The 20942-nt window shown below is 37.4% G+C and overlaps 1 protein-coding gene and 1 pseudogene across 1 annotated transcript; one reads left to right on the top strand and one right to left on the bottom strand.

The window, feature by feature from the left end:
- The first annotated feature begins 3134 nt into the window (after positions 1 to 3134).
- On the top strand, positions 3135 to 19151 carry LOC107498753 (T-complex protein 11 X-linked protein 2). Its single transcript, XM_016122229.2, has 10 exons — positions 3135 to 3153; positions 3650 to 3787; positions 5746 to 5878; positions 8460 to 8580; positions 15442 to 15662; positions 16381 to 16517; positions 16741 to 16922; positions 17016 to 17197; positions 17926 to 18089; positions 18949 to 19151. The coding sequence occupies exons 2-10, from the start codon at positions 3661 to 3663 to the stop codon at positions 19149 to 19151; spliced, it is 1470 nt and encodes a 489-aa protein (XP_015977715.2). The 5' UTR covers positions 3135 to 3153; positions 3650 to 3660.
- On the bottom strand, positions 11233 to 11351 carry LOC118608392 (annotated as a pseudogene).
- Positions 19152 to 20942: the final 1791 nt, after the last annotated feature.

The following is a 20942-nucleotide window of genomic DNA, read 5'->3' as shown; positions in this document are numbered from 1 at the left end:
GCTTGCTTGATCAAAGGCCCACCAGGATGTAGGTTTAGGCTTTATAAATCTGTCTCCTCTGTAAGCTCGGGGATGATTTTCTGACCCTGCGTGGTGGAGAGAGTCAGTCGCCGGCTGGCTAATAAAGGCTCATAATTAATCTCAATTGGCTCCGTGGGTCTTAGATTTGAACGTGCCACAACACTGCCACTTTGGAAGGCAATTTGGCAGTTTCTTTTGAAAGTAAATGTGCTCATATCATACAACCCAGCAATCACATTCCTTGGTATTTATCTAAAGGAGCTGAAAACTAATGTCTATGCAAAAACCTGTACATGGTTGTTTATAGAAGTTTTAGTCATAAACACCAAAGCTTGGAAGCAACCAAGATGTCTTTCAATATTCAATAGGTGAATGGCTAAATAAATTGCTGTACAACTGGACAATGGAAAATTATTAAGAGCTAAAAAGTAATGAACTAGCAAGACATGAAAAGAAGTGGAGGAAACTTAAATGCATATTACTAAGTGAAATAATCCCATATGAAAAGACTACTGGATAATTCCAATTATATGACATTCTGAAAATGTCAAAACTGTGGGGAGGGTTAAAAGATCAATGGCTGTTAGGGGTGACATGGAAGGAAGGAATAAATAGACAAAACATAGAGGATTTTTAGGGTGTGAAATTACTTGATATGATACTAAGTGGTGGATATATGTTGTTTTACATTTGCCCAGTACCATAGAATGTAAAATACCAAGAGTGAAGCTTAATGTAAACTATGGCATCTAAGTGATAATGATGTGTCCATATAAGTTCATCAATTGTAACAAATGTGCCACTCTTGTAGGGGATGTTGATAATGGGGGAGGTTATGCATGCACGTGTGGACCCTGAGAAGAAAAATTCATTTGATGTGAACCCCAAGAAGGAATTTATCTGCTGAGATGGACTCCGATGGTCAACCAAAGGCTTAAATTTTATAACTAAAGCTTAGTGGCCATTTGCTGATGGGGCTTCTCACGTACTCTGTATACTGGAAAGAATCTCAGACTGAACTCTTCTGTATCCTATGCTATGACTTAACTTGTTTACATTGTTTGAATCAACCACTACATGGAAGCCCTGGTTTGTATTTCCACCAATGGACTGAGTGAGACCTTCCCTATCCAATCATAACTATATAGATTGTATCCTCATTTGCATCTATACTGACCGACCATAACTGCATGATTTGGACTAATCAGAACTGTATGATTTGGAAACCTCATTTACAGGAAACAGACGAAAATGGGAACAGCGGGAGAGAAAATTCTCTATAAAAGTCTCTACCTCTCCTTTGTTTCAGTGGAGTACACTTGGTTTCTACTGTAGGCTGTGTCTCCCTAGTTTGCAAACTGTTGCCTGAATGAAGTCCTTTTTTGCTCCAGTGACTTTTGGATTATTTTACATATAGAGAGGGGCTGGAGGCTTAAGGGAAATTTCTCTATCTTCTGCTTAATTTTACTGTAAACCTGAAAGTGCTCTATAAAATATAGTCTATATTTTTTAAAAGAATTTAACTTACATGAATTTAGTAGTAATAGAATTTCAGGAATCACTGAGGGGAGTCTTTTAAACAGTGCAATTTTTGTGAGGAAAAATAGTGTCATTGGATAGTTTCTTAGAAACAAACCAAGTAGAAATTTGATTTTTAAAAGGAGAAATGATCTGATATAGTGAAACATATACTTTATGAATGAAAAATTTGATGTTCAAATCAAGAAAAAATATATTTAACCATTTCTCCTGGGTTTTGTGTGATAGCATTTTGTTTCACAGTTGACATTACTGAGGCAAATATCAGGAGAGGATAAGGAAGTTATTCAGATTTAGTATTTATTAGCATTGTACACACTTTAGCTAAGAAGTAACTTTACTAGCCAAGACACCTTATATCTTCTTGTATCTGGAGGATGGCATGAAGTTTCCTTAGTCGGGAAAGTTCTTGGACCTCTCCTCTAAAGTTTGCTTTTTCAAAATACACATGTGCAAAATATCCACACTTCATTATTGATACTAACAAGAAAAGAATCAAGATGAGAATTTGGTCAAATTACAGTCGTTTTATGAAAAAAAAAGTTAATGGGTTAAAAATTAAGTCAGGATAAAAGAGATATAATAGTTTAGAAACATCGTATATGTATATGTATATGCATATGCATATGTATATGTGTACGTGTATGTATCCACACACACACACACACACACGCACCACAAAAATCTTAAATGGGCCAATCCTGAGGTCCTGATATCACTCTGGTAACTGGTCAGTAGAGTGAAAAAGTAGACTGAGAGTAAAGATTGAGAAACATGAGGACCCTTAGAGTCATTTATTCCAGCACCCTCAGGTTCTAGACGATCTCCGAGGCTCAAAATTGAATTTTAATGAACATGCTGGAAATTCAGTTGGAAGAACCAACCAAACCTAGGCTCCCTCAGACATGTGGTCGTTCCCCTTCACCAGTTTACTGGGGCCAGACCTTTACAATGATCCTTGTTTTTTAGATTTGTAAAACGAGAATTTAACAGCTTATTTGTCTCTTTCTCATTTGTGGAGCATTCACTAAAACAAAAAGAAAAACCTCAAAACAGAATTTAGGAATTCTGTAACCCTGTTGGTTCCTCATTTCTAAGGTTACATGAGCAGTATGAAATGAGTATTTAAATGATTTTTTTCCCCTCGGGGAGAGAGGGTAATGACTTTAGATAGCTCCTATCCCGTGGGGGAGGAAATGGACTGGAGGGTCTTTGAACCTACAAATAAGAGTAAGAGCCCAAAGCCTCCTCTTGGAGAACCTCTTCCTCCCTCCTCTATCGCCCAACGGTGCACCTCTGCTTGCCTCTCTCCTGCTCTTTTGGTTCCCATGGTACCCTGGACACATGATTAGTCCCAGTACGGGGGAGATTGGCCACCCTTTGTTTTCAGTTTTTGGACTCTTCTACCTAGAGTCGTTGGCAGGGGTGCACTGCATGTAGGTCTTATCATCCCTATGGTTCCGTCCAACCCCTTCCCAATGATCTCCCCTCTTGCTCTGTTCCCCATGGTATGCCCCAAGACCAGATTGGCTAGGCAGAGGGGCTTTACTAGCAGATGCAGGTGCTGGGCAGCGGGTCAAGGACTGCAAGGAGGTGAGAGAACAGGGTCCCAAAGGCCGCGGGGATTTCTTGCTGCCTGAATCCAGTGGCCAGCGCTCTTCATAATCAAAGAAGAGCCTGGGGCAAAAGTTAAGGATGGAGGGCGTCATTCCTGAAGTAAATAAAGATAGCCAAAGTCAAGGAAGTTTCCTCTCCAGCTCGGTTAGTCATGTACAGTGTATCCTCTGGCAAGTTGTTGCCCATCTTTGGGACTCGATTTCTTCTTCTGCTTGCCTGACACTAAACTTTGATTTCAGGAAAGGCAGCCCCACTAGTCCCAAGTTCTCCTTACCCCCCAGGCTATTTGAGGACCCCAGTTGTTTCAATGACAGGCCCTTGAAGCCCTTGTCCATAACCTCCTGAACTGGGAGCAGCAAATTCAGCCATCAAGGAACAAAATGGTAGTGGAAGAGCCCTCCCCCCCCTCATTCCTGCATCAGAGCCAGACCATATACCATCAATAGCTTGCCTCTTTTCACCTCAATTCCAGATAACATCAAGATGCCCAAGATTAAGGAAACTGTGCATCAGAATGATACCAGTGAAGCAGAGACTGGGGCCCATAAGCCTAAAACACCAGGGAAAAGCCAGGAAAACAAGAGCTTCCATTTAGATGATCGCTCTCCTGGTAGGTCTAGAATTCTATCACTTCCTTGGGTAGTACTTAATAGTTGAGTTAAAGGAATAGAGAGCCTGTGGCTTAAGTGCCCTTAAGGAACATAGAAGGCTCTTGCAACCTTGCATTTTTTTCTTCATCCTTTCACTACTCCTCTTTTAAATTATTCTTTTCCTTGTCTTTCCCCCCCTCCAATCTTTACATATAGGACCTAGGCCTCTGATTAGCAGCTAAAATGAAAGACATTTTGTTTCTACAGAAAGAACCCAAAAAAGTGTAATTACTTGTGTTTGACAAGACATGAGAATGTTTGAGTTAGTTCAAAAAGTGAGATATAGATTTCATTCTTATATTTTAATTTTTTTGTGTTGTAAATGGTATATCTAGGACAGATGTGAAGAAATCTAAATAATCTATAGCTTAAATTATGTTCTATCCTTTCTCAGGGGTGCTTTGTTGAGATAATAATTATTATTGCTTTAGGGTAAAGTCTTTAGATCTATAATAACAGTGTTTTTCTGTATACATAGGAGCATTAAAGCTCTTTCACACCTTATGGTAGGCATTTATTTGAGGTTTTGTTTGACTAATCCAACCTCATAGGAACTCAAATTGCAGTTCTTTTACAATAATATACAATGAATTTAACCAAACATCAATCTTAAGATCTGTCAAAATGAAGCAACCTGATCTATACACCTGACGACAGAAATGGGAAAAATAGTTGGAAGCCACAATTATATTAAGTTGAATAATATAGGTTTCTCTGGTGACCACTTAGAGTCACTGCTAGTAAACAGAATGGCACAAGTCTTAGTTCATAGTGTCTCCCAAATAAGTGGTTTAGTGATCAATTAAATGGTATATTTTAACTTTGCAGCTTTTTAGTTAGTGTAGAAATTAAATGTGAATTTATGCTACTAACTTTGGTTGAAAGACTTTTTAAATGTGCATAAGCAAACAATCTCCTTGGTGTGGATTTTTAGGATTTTCATATGTGGGTTTTATTATATCTCTGAACAAGTTATGGAACTACATTGAAAGTGAGTGAGAAAATAGTTTTATTGCATGTTTTATTTTATATACCAAGTAATTATAATTACTATATGTGTTTACTATGTATCATTGCTGTAAGTAGTTATGTAATGAGCTAAGAACAGTGGTTCTCAAATTCCAATGCCAGTGTGATAAAGTTCTTACCAATCTTGAGTGAAATGAAACAAAGATGTTGTAATGAGGTTTTTAAATAAAGTTACATTGATTCAATTTAAATGATCTCTTTATTCTGACTGTATTTCCTTTCTGTGTTTTGAGATGTTAAAATATGTTTTTTTTTCCCTTAATGAAGTGATTATTTGGATGATGGTAAGGTGAAGTTTTTGTTTGTTTGCCTTAATGTCCGCATATGGAAAAAATAAAAATTGGCAAATCACTGTAAGTAATTCAATATTTTTTAAAAATTTTATTGGTTTGTGGAATCAATCTCCAGATTTTGTATCCATGTTTTAAACATGGTTCAGCCTTAGAGCCATCTGGCAAGATTTGTGGTATTATCTATAAGGAAACTCTCATCTAGTGTATCTTCTTATCTCATCAGAGGTAGAACGAGGACAATAGAAACAATAACTTTTAAATAAGTTTTTATTTTATAAACCACGACTCATTCATTGGGTTTTTGTGTGTGTATTTTACTTATAGTTTGGACATTTCAAGCAAAAAGTTTTAAAAATCAGTTTCACTTTTTGCTTTTCATGAACTACTGTTGTCATGCTTGACTTCTCTGTGTTTCCAGTGCTGTTGAAGGGCAAAGAGTTCAGAACACGTCAAATACTAAAATGATGAAATCTGTGTAAGATCTGTTTGATGACTCTAAATTTGAGGGCTTTACTTGGTTGAATGAATCTCTGAACAAAACAGAAATTCTTCTTGTGGGGTTCCCTGCTGACGATGACTGCTATGCCTTTTTCCAGAGAGCCAACCCGAAGCACTTTCTGTTGCAGATCTGATAGAGACAGTTAACAAAGTTTCTAAGCTTAGCATTGCTCATGAAATTGTGGTAAACCAAGATTTCTGTATGGAAGAGAATGTTTTACCACCCAACAGGTATGGACTCTTCTGGGTTTTGTTTTTTGTTTATTTTGTTTTTCATTTTATCCCCCCTGGCATTGGTACATAGTACAAATGACTTTTTATCAGGGTTGAAGCATTTTTATTAATACAATAAGTATTTGAGTATGTCTTAAACAGTACCAACAAATAAAGCAGAGGAGTAATCAGTGTAATTATTAATTGCAAAGAGTCAAAGCAGAAAAATTATATTTAAATAAAGAATAAAGCAATGCAATGCCTATCATCATTTTGGTTTCCCAGTTAACAATAAAGCATAGAGTGAATTTCAGATCTTCTCAGACAGTTTTGGAGGAAGTAGCTTCTAGCAGTTATTCTTTTAATTGTCTACAGATTAAACAGGTATAAATAAAAAGATTACTTTTTTAATAGTGGTATTGCCAACTCATTATATGAGATAAGAGATTTCAGGGAACATTTCTGTTTCATAGTCAGCTCAATAAAGATTTCGTAAACCAAGATCATAACCTCATTGATAAATAATACCCCTATAAAATCAGTCTTTATTTTGATTCTTCTTATATTGATATTACAATGCATAAATAAGAGTCATTTAGTAAGTATGTATTGAATGCTTCTAATGTTTTTTTAATAGTTAAATGGTAATTTTTTTGTTGTTGGAACCTATATTGTATGGCATTTCTAATTTCCCACCTTAAATGTTTCTGTTATTTTGCTACTTTGGGGATTCCATTATTAAATCCCCTTGCTCTGTCAGTGCTTCCCTTGAATTTCACACTCCTCAGTTTGCCCTTGCTTGCTGCCAACAGGTACTTGAGCCAGGTACAACTTCCCTGAATTAAGTTTTTACCAAAACACAGGTCTTCTAGCATCTTCTTTGCTGCCTTCACTGTCCCTGGAGCCTGAATTAGATTTATTTTCATGTTATTAGGGTTCCATCGAAAGTAAAACTAGGAGAGTGAAGGTCTGTTAAAGTGCCTGAGGGGTCACGATAGTGATGAGGGGCGAGTAAATGAAGCAGAGGGAATAATACTATCTAAAGCTTAATTTTCATTGCTTTGTTATTAAAAGTCTTATTCTAGTGTAGTAATGCACAATGGATGCTGGAAAAGAGGTTGAAATAGAATTTGAGGTTATCTGTTATCTATAAATAATTGATTATTAGTTTTACCTTTGGGTTTATAAAATGATACTAATTACAGTTATAGATTCCTAAGGGAGATCTCATTGTCAGATATTTATTTAACAAACATTAATTGAGTACTTACTAGGTGGTAGGTAGAATGTTGAGTGCTGGGGACATATAGACAAGTAAGATGCTGACTTTGCCATCAAGAGGCTTCTATAGGGGAGACAGTAAAATAATAAATAGTTATTGTGCAGTAATAAGTTCTGTCGCATTTAGTATATGGAGTTCTGTGTTCATGCTCAGCTGCCTGAGGAGGATCAGGGAAGACTTTCTTGATAAAGTAATGCTTGAGTTGATTCTTGGAGTATAAACAGTGCTTTTCAGGTGGTTTGGGGGGGGGAGATTTTCCTGGGAGTGGACATGATATGCAGAGGCATAGAATAGTGGAAGATGATTATATAGTCATTTTAAGTAGATCGTTATTGTTGTAACATAGAGTGTTAGAAGGAGGAAGGCGATGAAGTAAGAGAGGTGGTGGGATAGGATCATGAAGGGTTATGTATCCTACAGGCAAAGGAGAGCCCTAAAGGACTTTAAATGAGCACGCCATCATAATCAGATTCAAACAAAGATATATAGCATTGTGTGAGTAAGACTTCGTTGGGGCAGGAAGGCCATTTAATAGACTATTGAAATAGTCCAGTTAGTAGATGATGGTATATGGGGATGGATTCTAGAGATATTTAGGAAGCAAAATCTCTGGAATTTGGTGACCAAGTGGATAATAGGGATGAGGGAAAAGTAATTAAGAAGGACTCTAGTACACACCAGATAAATAATAGTGACATCTCACAAGTGGTATTGTTGTGTTAGGGAGGAACTTCGACCTTGTTCAGCTATCTGTGTATTGTTTGTAAAATTTTTAACAAAATGCATGAATTAATATTGTATTTTTAAGAGGAAAAAGCTAGGATTTCTGGTTTTCATGAACAAGAAGCAGGTTTGAAAAGGGGAGATAATGAGTTCAATTTTTGGCTTGCTGAGTTTGAGGTGCATGTAAGACCAAGAAGTCATATCAAGAAAGAAAATTATTTCCTAGATTTCGAGACTGAAAGAAAAAGATCATCTAGTTCAAATGTATATGTCTAGATATGGAACCTAAGGCACACATTTAGGTTAGATGAAGAACCAGGGCTAGCACTCAGAGGCTCAAACCCTAGTTCATGGTTCCTATTTACAGGAAGAAGGCTTTGCTGGAACCATGAGATACTCTTCTGAGAGAGTTTGGCCAATGCCTTTGCGTCTGAGACTGGACTCAATTCAGTTCTGCTCAAGTCTAAACATAGCTCTTGGCCTATCAATTTAATGGTCTTTCATGATCTTAAATGCTGTTTGGGATTTAGGAGATTATGATCCTACATCAATTCTTTGAGTAAAGAGCAATTTCCTCATTTAACCTTCTTATAGTCTGGAAGGAAAGTTTTTTGAGACAATGTACAATGCTTTTTGGAACCATCTGAAAGAGCAGCTATCAAGTACTCCCCCTGACTTCACTTGTGCTCTTGAACTTCTAAAAGAAGTTAAGGAGGTGAGTAACCAATCTTGTATTTGTAGATGTTAAGTATATGGGCATCCCAGGCCTTTGGACTATTGATGGCCACTAGTATCCTAAGTAACATACATCCTTTCTGAATATGGTCCATTACTTAAATAGATAATATGGAAAAGTTTTCATTTTATTTGTATGAGATGAAGCTTGAGAGTTGATCTTGCTATGATGACACAGGACATCGTTCAATTAAACAGGTTTTTTTTTCTGAAGCCCCACTATGTTTTACGTGTTTCAGAAGCACATAGATGAATAAGAGAGCCTTTGTTCACAAGGAACTTAAAACTTTTGACTCAAAAGCCTATTTCAAGTGCCCTTTAATGGTTCCTTTGCCTATTTCATCTTTACTCTTTGAAATTAAACAATCTAAAAGTGTTTTTATCCGTTATTAAGAATACCTCATCAACTTATGGTGATGTATATTTTTATTTTTTGTATCATTCACTTTTTAATCACACTCTTGTTTTTATTTATATCTTTATCTCATTCTGCCGAGAAAATAATATAGTACTACTGTTATTACTGATCCCAATAAAGTCTTGAATTGGCAGATATTGGGGACCTGTGGGCTAGTCCCAGACAGCAGCTGGTCTTGCTGTGATCTGGGTCTTCTGCGGGAATTCACAACAGTTACCAAATTTGCAGCAAGACTGAGACTGTATTCATCCGACTGCTACTGGCTCTCTGAGACCCTGCCCCACCCAACCTGCAGACTGATCTGGGCAGTTGCTGTTGAATGGTTGCCAAGCTCCACTCTGAGTGATTCAGGGCCAAGTATTCACAGTGGGTGGCCATCGCTGTGGGCAGCATTTCCAATCTCAGCAACAGCGGCCAGCACAGTAAGCTACATCTCCATTCTTGGTGGGTGACCAGTGCTGTGAACCACATTTCAGAGATCCAGCATAAGCAACAACCATCAGTGGATCACTTTGTAGTTCTCACCGGGTAGTCCTGAGCAATCAAAAGCAGCAGCTGATGTTAGCCTATGGGGGAGCCCCTCCCAATTGGCCACAAAACCAAAGCATCTGGAGACTGGCACCAGACCACAACAGAGCAACTCCTGACTATTTCCAGTAGTGATACACACAAAGAGTGGTTACAAGTACAAAGCCTGCTAGGGCAAATCCCACTCAGAGGGGTCAGCCCCCACACAACAACTCCTATCTTGAGGGTGCTGCCAATTCCTACAATTAGCCTGAATGTTAATCACACTCACTGATCTACTAAGAACAATAAAGGATTGGCGACAATAGAAGATCACACACAACCCACACAAAGGTCACGACCAGAGCTCCCGGCACAAGAGATCAGGGAGAGAGTGACACTGGCCACCCAGGACAGCTTCCACATTAGATCATCTGGCCAAGGCTGAGAGATGAAACAAATATTCCTGACATATAGAAATGAACACAGAGAGGTTAATAAGATAAGAAAACAAAGAAAATGCCACAAATGAAGCAATGAGAGAACTCTAGAAAATAAGCTAAATGTAATGGAGGAAAATGACCTACCAGAGACAGAGTTCAGAATAACAGTTATAAGGGTGCTGAATGAACTTATGGGGAGAATAGATGAGTACAACGAGAACCTTAACAAAGAGATAGTAAGCATTAAAAAGGACATATAAACCATAAAAAATGAACCAGACAGAAATGAGGAATACAATAACTGAAATGAAGACTACATTAGAAGAATTCAACAGTAGATTGGATGGAAAGGAAGATCGAATTAGCAAATTAGAAGACAAGGTAGCTGAATACACCCAATAAGAACAACAAAAAGAAAGAATTGAAAAAAAATGAGAATAGTTTAAGAGACCTCTGGGACAACATGAAGCATAAAAATATCTGATTCATAGGAGTACCTGAAGAGGGAGCGAGAGAGCAAGGGATTGAGAATCTATTTGAAGACATAAGGACAGAAAACTTTCCTAACCCAGCAAAGGAATTAAGACATACAAGTTCAGGAAGCACAAAGTGTTCCAAACAAGAGGAATTCAAACAGACATATACCAAGACACATCATCATTAAAATGCCAATGGTCAAAGACAAAGAGAGAATCTTACAAGCAGCAAGAAAAAGGTAGCTAGTTACTTACAAGGGTACCGCCATAAGAATGCCTGCTTCCTTTTCAATGGAAACTTTGCAGGCCAGAAAGGAATGTCAAGAAATATTCAAAGTTATGAAAAACAAGAATCTACAACCATGAATACTCTATCCAGCAAGGCTTTCAACTAAGATGGAAAGTGAGATAAAGAGCTTCCTAGAGAGAAAAAAAAAACTTAAAGAATTCATCACCAATAAGCCAGCATTACAAGAAATGTTAAAGGGTCTTCTGTAAATAGAGAAGAGGTAAAAAAGAAAATAAAAATAACAAATATGAATAATAAAATGAGAGTAACCATGTACCTATCAGTAATCACTTTAAATGTAAATGGATTAAATGCCCCAATCAAAAGACATAGAGTAGCTGAATGGATAACAAAACAAGACCCGTGAATATGCTGTCTACAAGAGACTCACTTCAGATTGAACGACACTCACAAACTAAAAGTAAAGGGATGGAAAAAGATATTTCACACAAATGGAAATTTTATTTATTTTTATTTTATTTTACTCTTTTATTTTTTATGCCTACAGCACCTGGTCTTTCTAGGTGGTCTCCCATCTAAGTACTTACCAAGCCCGACCTTGCTTGGCTTCCGAGATCATATGGGATTGGGCATGTTCAGGGTAGCATGGCCATAGACTACACATGGAAATTTGAAAAAGCTGGGATAGCAGTACTTATATCCCATAAAATAGACTTTGAAACAAAGGCTATAATAGGAGACAAAAAAGGGAATTATATAATGATAAAGGGATTGATAAATCAAGAGGACATAACCCTAATAAATATATACACACTTAACATAGGAGCACCTACATACATAAAGCAATTATTAACTGACATAAAAGGAGAGATTAATAGTAATACACACATAGTAGGAGACTGTAACCCCCCATTGACACCAATGGACAGATCTTCCAGGCAAAGAATCAATAAGGAAACAATGGGCCCAAAAAATACATTAGACCAGATGGATTTAATAGATCTTTTCATAGCATTTTCCCCCAAAGCACCAAAATATACATTCTCAAGAGTGCATGGAACATTTTCTAGGATAGACCACATGTTAAGACACAAAACAAGTCTTAATAAATTTAACATGATTAAAATCATATCAGCTGTCTTGCCCAATCACAATGATATGAAACTAGAGATCAACTACAAGAAAGAAAACGGGAAAATACAAAACACGTGGAGGCTAAATAACATACTACTAAACAATGAATGGGTTATTAATGAGATTAAGGAAGAAATAAAAAGATAACTAGAGACAAATGAAAATGAAAACACAATGACTCAAAATTTATGGGACACAGCAAAAGCAATCCTAAGAGGGACATTCATAGCAATACAAATCCATCTCAAGAAACAATGAAAAGCTCAAATAAACAATCTAATCTTACACTTGAATGAGAAAAAGAACAGCAATCAAAGCCCAAAGTGAATAGAAAGGAAATAATAAAAATCATAGTAGAAAGAAATGAAATAGAGTCTTGAAAAACAGTATAAAAGATTTAAGAAACCAAGAGCTGATTCTTTGAAAGGATAAATAAAATTGACAGACTCTTAGCCAGACTCATTAAGGAAAAAAGAGGACTCAAATAAATAAAATCAGAAATGAAAGAGGAGAAATAACCATGATCTCCACAGAAATACAATGGATCATAAGAAAATACTACAGGCAACTATAATCCAACAAATTGGACAATCTGCAAGAAATGGACTTATTCCTAGAAACATACAATCTCTGAAGACTGTGTCAAGAAGAAACAGAAAATCTAAACTGACTGATTACTACCAATGAAATAGAATCAGTAATCAAAAACCTCCCAAAAAACAAAAGTCCTGGACCAGATGGCTTCAGAGGCAAATTTTAACAAACATTCAAGAAGAATTATCACCTATTCTTCTCAAACTATTCCAAAAAATTCAAGAAGAGAAAAGGCTCCCTAACTCCTTTTATGAAGCCACCATTACCTTAATTTCAAAACCAGAAACAAAAAAAGAAAACTATAGGCTGTTACCATTTATGAACATTGATACAGAAATCCTCAACAAAATATTAGCAAATCAAATTCAGCAATACATTAAACACATCATATGCCATGATCAACTTAGATCTATTCCTGGGATGCAGGTTGGTTCAAAATCCGCAAATCAATTAATGTGATACACCACGTTAACAAATTGAAAGATAAAACACATGATCATATCAATAGATGCAGAAAAAGCGTTCGACAAAATATAGCATTCATTTAGAATAAAAGCTCTCAGCAAAATGGGAATAGAGGGAACATACCTCAACATAATAAAAGCCATATTTGACAAACCTACAGCTAACATCAAACTCAATGGGAAAAGGCTAAAAGCATTTTCCTTAAGATCAGGAACAAGACAAGGATGCCCACTTTCACCACTCCTCTTCAACATTGTATTGGAAATCTTAGCCACAGCAATAAGACAAGAAAGAGAAATAAAAGGCATCCAAATTGGAAAGGAAGAAGTAAAACTCTTGGTATTTGCTGATGACATGATACTATATATAGAGAACCCTAAAGATTCCACCAAAACACTGTTAGAACTGTCCAATGGGTTCAATAAAGTATCAAGTTACAAAATAAATATTCAGAAGTCAGTGGTATTTTTATACACCAACAATGAACTTTCAGAAACAGAAATTAAGAAAACAATCCCATTTACGAGTGTGTCAAAAACTATAAAATACCTGGGAATCAAATTAACCAAGACGGTAGAAGACCTGTTTTCAGAAAATTATGCCATTGAAAAAATAAAATGAAGGAAATACCAATAAATGGAAGCATATGCTCTGTTCATGGGTAGGAAGAATCAACATTGTTAAAATGGCCATACTACCCAAAGCAATCTATAGATTCGGTGCAATTCCTATCAAAATGCCAATGGCATTTTTCAGAGCTAGAACAAATAATCCTAAAATTTATGTGGAGCCATGAAAAAAACCCAAATAGCCATGGCAATCTTGAGAAGGAAGATCAAAGTTGGATGTCTCACACTACCTGATGTCAAACTATACTACAAGGCTACAGTAATCAAAACAGCATGGTACTGGCATAAAAACAGATACATTGATCACAATGGAACTGAATAGAAAGTCCAGAAATAAATCCACACCTATACGCTCACTTAATATATGACAAAGAAGTTTGAATATGCAATGGAGTAAAGACAGTCTCTTCAATAAATGGTGCTGGGAAAATTGCACAGATACATGCAAAAAAAGAAGCTGGACCATATTCTTACATTGTATACAAGAATAGACTCAAAATGTATTAAAGACTTAAATGTAAGAGCCAAGACTATAAAACTTTTAGAAGAAAACATAGGCAGTAAACTTTCCAATATTACTAACAGGTATTTCTTTTCAGATATATCTCCTTGGGCAAGGGAAACAAAAGAAAAAATAAACAAATGAGACTACATGAAACTAAAAAGTTTTTGTAAGCAAGGGAAACCATCAACACAACAAAAAGACAACTGACTTATTGGGAGATGATATTCGCTAATGATACATCTGATAAGGAGTTGATATCCAAAATTTATAAAGAACTTATACAATTCAACAACAACAAAAAACAAACAATCCAATTAAAAAATTGGCAGAAGACCTGGACAGATACTACTCAAAAGAGGAAATACAGATGGCTAACAGACATATGAAAAGATGCTCAAGGTTGCTAATCATCAGAGAAATGCAAATTAAAACCACAGTGAGATATCACCTCATACCTGTCAGAATGGCTATCATCAATGAATCAAAAAACAAGTGTTGGCAAGGATATGGAGAAAAGGGAACCCTCATACATTGTTGGTGAGATTGCAAATTGGTACAGTTACTATGTAAAACTGTATGGATGTTTCTCAAAAAATTAAAAATGGATATACCTTTTGACCCAGCAATTGCACTTCTGGGTATTTATCCAAAGAAAACCAAAACAATAATTCATAAAGATCTATGAACTCCAACATTTATGGCAACACAATTTACAATAGCCAAAATATGGGAGCAGCCGAAATGCCCATCAACAGATGATTGGATAAAGAAATTATGGTTCATATATACGATGGAATATTATGCAGCCATTAAAAAATGAAGTCCTGCGGTTTACGATGATATTGATGGACCTAGAGGTTCTTATGCTGAGTGAAAGAAGTTAGATAAAGATAAATACCATATGATTTCACTTATATGTGGTACCTAAGAAACAAAAAGTACAAACTAATTAAAAACAGACTCACAAATATAGTGGACAATTTGATGATGGACAGAGGGGAGGAGGTTTGGGGGGCTGGGAGAGTTGGGTGAAGGGTTAAAGAAGTACAAATTAGTAGTCGATAGTTGGGCACAGAGATGGGGAGGATGGCATAGGGAACGCAGTTAGCATTAATATGATTGCTAAGTGGAGGGCTAATTGGGGGGATCATTTTATGAACAATATAGATGTCTAATCAATGTATACTTGAAACAATAAATAAATTAATAAAATAATTTATAAATAAATGTATAAAACTAAGTCTTGAATTATAATTGGCTCCTAAACAGAGAGAAATTTCTCTGTAAGAAATTTAGAGACCTAGTTTCTGGACCCCCCACAAGACATAGGCTGGGATACCTTTGCTATTAGAGGGTTGTTCTTTGGAGAATGTTTAGGATTCTAAACAATTTGGCTCCACTGATTTTCTTTTCTGTACAGATCTTGCTATCCCTGCTATTACCACGCCAGAACCGTATAAGAAATGAGATTGAAGAAGCTCTAGATATGGATCTCTTAAAGCAGGAAGCAGAGCATGGGGCCCTAGATGTCCCTCATCTCTCTAACTACGTTCTTAATTTGATGACACTGCTGTGTGCACCAGTCCGAGATGAAGCAGTGCAGAAACTAGAGAGCATAACAGATCCTGTGCAGTTACTGAGGTAAGAAACTAGAGATACTGTCTTTGAAATCGCCATACCAGAAAACTCTGAGCCAGATACTGTGTTTCAGCCTCTGCCTTGTCTAGCTCTTCTATACTGAAGAACTGATTGATACCTATTTTTTTCCTCCTGGGACTTTTGGCTTTTATTTTCCAAAGGCAGTCTCTCATGGCCTTTTTGATGATCTTCAGATAATTTGGATTTCTCTTAAGAACTGATGCTGTGTAGACATTAGAGTACAGAAATTCTTTTAAAGTTTTCAAGCAGTCATTTCCCAGATGCCCTCCTATGTGTCCTAACTCAAACCTGTTTCACAGCTGGAAGAACTGAGACCCAAAATGGTAAAATGATAGGCCCAATTAGTTAGAAATACAATCATCATCATTCCAGCTACCCACAGACAGTTGTTAGGACTTTGGTCATTTTTCTTCCACAGACGACCCTTTTTCTGAGAAGACAAAGTGGCTACAGTAAAAAGACCTCTAGCCTGGTAACTAAAAGCTCAGAACATGTATCTGTCTCTAGCTCTGTTAACAACCCACTCTGTGACCTTGTCCCTCACCATAGCATCTTTATTTGTAAATTGAAGTAGGACTATTGTTTTTAAGGCCTCTTTTAACTCTAAAATACTATGATTTTAAGACTCCTTGCTTGGATTCCACCATTCCACATTAGATTTCCTTTTATAGCCTAAATATTTAATTTCTCATTATGACAGGGGTATCTTCTATGTTCTGGGTCTAATGAAAATGGACATGGTAAATTATACTATTCAGAGCCTTCGACCCTACCTTCAGGAACATTCTGTCCAGTATGAACGAGCTAAATTCCAGGAACTCCTTGACAAGCAGCCTGGTATGTTTAAAATTTAAGGGCAGAAGAGGGGAGATTTGATCTTGAATCTGCATTTTCTCTTTGAATAGGAAGTTTCTTCCTTGGATAAAGAGTAAAGAGAAGGAAATTTCCTCTAAGACAGGCCTACAAAATCACTTCTTTATTGACCAAAAGTATATCTTAAAGCCTTAGTCTTCAAGCCTTGGAGTTTGAAGTCACTTACATATTCCTTTCTCTGCCATAGATCTCCTTGATTTCACTACACAATGGCTAACCAAAGCAGCAAGAGATCTCACTACACCATCTCCAAGTTCATCTCCAAATTGGGAAGCTAACAAGTCAGAGCTCCCCAGTCCCACAATGGTGCTATACCAGGGTTACCTGAACCTTCTTCTCTGGGATCCTGATGATGAAGAGTTCCCTGAGGTAGGAATGTGTGTTAAAGTATTGCCTCTTTGTATTCAACACCTCCACTAGAGCCTTCCTCTCCTGACAGTCTGCTCTTCCCTGCCTTACCAGACTTTGCTGATGGACAGAATACGGCTGCAGGAGATGGAGTCTCAGCTGCAGCAGTTAACCATCCTGTCCTCAGTCATGCTAGTGGCCAGAAGTTTCTCTGGTAATGCTTTATTCAGGTCACCTGAATTTGTGGCTAAATTGAAATGCATAATCAAGGCCCTGATGGAGGAATGTAGCTCTGGGTAAGCTTCATAGTTCTTTCTTAGAGTTGAAAATATTAGGTGGTTTTTGGGATATAGGCGAGTAATGTATTATTGCTATTCTCTGAAACCACACAAAGGACCTTGGAAATCATCTGCAGAGACCGTTAATATATTTTGATAAGTAGTACTGAGGCTTGGGATAGAGAAAAATAAAACTTCTTTCCAAATAGGAGAGTGTGGAGGCTAATTTACTACAAATTATCCATTATCATGTTTGTTAAGGATGAGTCATTATATGCTTGAATGGGTGACCCTAAATTTGTGTATATATCCAGATATCAGTTGTTCAATAATATTGATTGATCATTTACTATATGCAGGGCACCACAACTAAAGTAAAATGAAGAATTAGAAGTCCAGGTCTATAAATATATTTGCAATTTAATTAGAGAAGTAGAAAAAACAACCATGGAAAATTTCCAAGAAAAATCTTAAAACAATATTTAAAGTTTATGGGACTAAAAAATGCTGAATAGATCCAAGTATAGAACTGAACCCTTGCCCAAGTTATCTTGTTTTCCTTGAAGTGGAATATAGTACTTTATGTATGAAATTAGTTGACACCTTGAGGGTAACACTGAAGATATTCACCTGCTCATTGGGTCCTGCTACTAGCAGTGGGGAGCTGGGATTCTCCTTTGAGTGGACTTGGCTTCTGGTATTAGGTTCTTTATGGGACACTCTGCTTTTTGTGCTTTATTGTCTAGGCCTGAAGATGCTATGCTGAATGTGAGTGAACAAGTGTCTCAGGAAATCCACCAAGGCCTCAGAGACATGGGCCTCAGTGCCCTGAGCTGCGAAAGCACAGCATCTCTTATAGGCCAACTCCAAAACATCTCTAAAAAGGATAACTGTGTTCGTATTATCATTGGTAAGAGTCCCTTGGTGGTGGTGGGGGGTGGGGAAAAATGTGGAGGATGAGAAGGTAGACTCAACTCTGAAAGTCAGTTATGGAACTATTTAAAAAGGGAAAAGCACAATCATTGGGAATGTCTTTTGGCTTTAGTTTCCTTATCTATAATGTACAGAGTTGAAATATATCCTTTTCAGTTTGAAAGTGAATGTATGTTTTTTAGGTGGATCTGCAGTTATGATATGTAACTTACAGGTGTGAAATACTGTCCCACAAAACCTTCTAAGTTATCCCCGGTCATCTCTAACTATAGTCTAAGATTTATAGTAGGAAAACCTTTCTTTATCCCTAGCTTTAAGTTACCATGCAGGCCTCTACTCCTCTCCAAAACACTGATCCTGACTTAGGCTGTAGAACATATTTCATGCTGGAATGGAAGCAGTGAACTTGGCCAGCTTGCTTTAACTTTTGCATTTTAATATAGTCTTATTTGGGTGTGTGGGCCTGAACTTAGTGCACCGGCTGCAATGCGTGCCCTTAGAATTTCAGGTACAATGCCTAGGGTCCTCTTAGTAGGCCAAAAGCACACCAGGATCTCACTTAAAGCCACATAATATTATGAAGAGTCAGAACTTAACTAGCTCATCATCTTTTGATCATGTATTATCTTTGAGAGCTTGATAAAATTCCCTATGCCAAAACAAAACAAAACAAAACAAAAAACAAATTTCATTTATATGGTTAATTCAAATGATAAGTAGGTAAGTGAATATCTCAGTTAACTTCAACTTTGGTGAGCAGAGAGTACAAGGGCATTGTGAATTTCTTTTGAAACCTCTTTGATTTTTCCCTTTTCATTGTTTTTTCTTGCTCACAGATAAGCGGATCCGTTTGTTTCTCAAATGCTGTTTGGTTTGTGGCATGCAGGAGTCTCTGCTCGACTTCCCTGGAGGCCTTATTTTCATCGAGGGGGAGTTGGCAGAACTGGGTTGGAAGTTTGTTAGTCTTATGCATCACAACCAGCAGGTATTTAGCCCCTACTATGCTGAAATCCTAAAAAATATCATCCCTTCAGCTTAGGCACAAGAAACAGAAGAGTCTATCTGATAGTGCTGGACCCCAGATATGGCAACAGGGATCCAGGAGAGAGGGCTCAGTATGTTCCTGAGATGACACCTGTGGCTTACAGAGCAGCCAGTCCTCTTCCTCACTACAGCCAGGAAACAGGGCTGCAGGGTTCAAGCATGTAAACACCAACTGGCCCAGTACTCCTTCATTAATAAACTTCTGAGCTGCAAGAAAACCTCGGCTCCTTCCGTGTTGCAACTGAATTCAGATTCAGTGCCCTTATCCCCTAACTAGCTGAGAAGCCAGTGAGCCCTAAGTTTTTTCTTTATGTGCTGATCATTCTTCAGTATGCTGGCTTGAGCAGGCATCAGGATATCAGTTGCTAGCATTATTTTCTCCAGTGAAAATAATTTTTTGAGAGCTATGAAAACTCTTTGTAGAATTATCTGGAGTGTAAGGATAAGGACTTCTGGAAGTCAGAAATTCCCTGAGTTCAAGAGAGGACACAGAACCTCATCTCCACTACCTAATTTCCCTATAATTTTAGAGGCTGCAGCAATAGTAAGAGTCCCCACCTCCTGTACTGGTGTGTGGCATGAAGCAGTATGAAAACTAGGGGACTAGAAGAAAGTTAGTATTGTCTTCTAACAAGTATTAAGTTGAGAAAAGTTCTCAACTTCCATGGAATCTCTCTCTCTCTTTTTCTCTCTCTCTCCCCCCTATCCCTCTCTCCTTCTTTCTCCCTCTTCATTCCCTTTCTCTCCTGGGGATCAGGGTTGGAGTCTCATATCAAGTTCATCCTTGGTCCTATTCTACAGCTGAATGAATCTCCACAGCTCTAGCCTTAGAACACCTCATTCTTCTTGACAGAGTGAAGTGGAGATATGGCTTTTAAAAAGGCAATTAGATTAAAATGAGTTTGTTAGTGTGTGCCCTAATCCAATTTGACTGGTGTCCTTATAAGAAAAAAGGAGATTGAGACATACAGAGAGACACCAGGAGGCATGAGCACAGAGAGACATCCATGTGAAGAGACAAGATGGTGGCCATCTGCAAGCTAAGGAGAGCTGCCTCAGAAGAAACCAAACTTGTCAACACATTGATCTTCAACTTCTGGCCTCCATAACTGTGAGAACATAAACTTCTGTTCTTTAAGCCACCTTGTCTGTAATATTTATTTTATTATGGCAGACCTAGCAAAATGATACACTTCTAAATACAGAGGAATTGGATTGGGTGATAGCTAAGGCTTCATTCATGCACTGAAAAATCACTAAGTGTTGACCATGTACCAGACAGAGTGCTAGTGATGAGGCCGTACTTCAGATTGTATGCTCTATGGTGACATTCTGCTAGGGAGTGAGCAGGGTCCTGGGGTTCCCTGGCTATTGGTATACCTCAGGGCAAGCCTTTATGATAGCTCTGCACAACTTACAGAAAGTGTCCCTCCTACCATTACATCACCACCTTTCTCTGATGTAGGTTAGGGTACTAAGAACAACCATACACCCATTCACCCCATTTTATTTTATTTTGGTGTGAGTATGGTATAGTGTCTAATCTTGCCTGTTCTGGGTTTGAGGTTTCTGCCCTTGGATATGGACACTGAAGAGATAATGTGTTCATATCCAAACACTGGTTTTCCTTAACTCAGGGATTACAAGATGGTGCAGTAATAAGAGACAGAGCTTGGAGGAGAATTCTGTGATCATTAAAGGAATAATGCCATTAAAGGCTTATAAGGAACCAAATGAGATCAGTGGAATCCACAGTTAAGCACTAGGGCTGAAGGTAGGGACTATA

This window comes from Rousettus aegyptiacus, unplaced genomic scaffold (genome assembly GCF_014176215.1).
Source record: "Rousettus aegyptiacus isolate mRouAeg1 unplaced genomic scaffold, mRouAeg1.p scaffold_m13_p_9, whole genome shotgun sequence".
Classification (NCBI taxonomy): Eukaryota; Metazoa; Chordata; class Mammalia; order Chiroptera; family Pteropodidae; genus Rousettus; species Rousettus aegyptiacus.
Note: the sequence above shows the minus strand (reverse complement) of the source record. Positions and strands in the feature narration are given on the sequence as shown.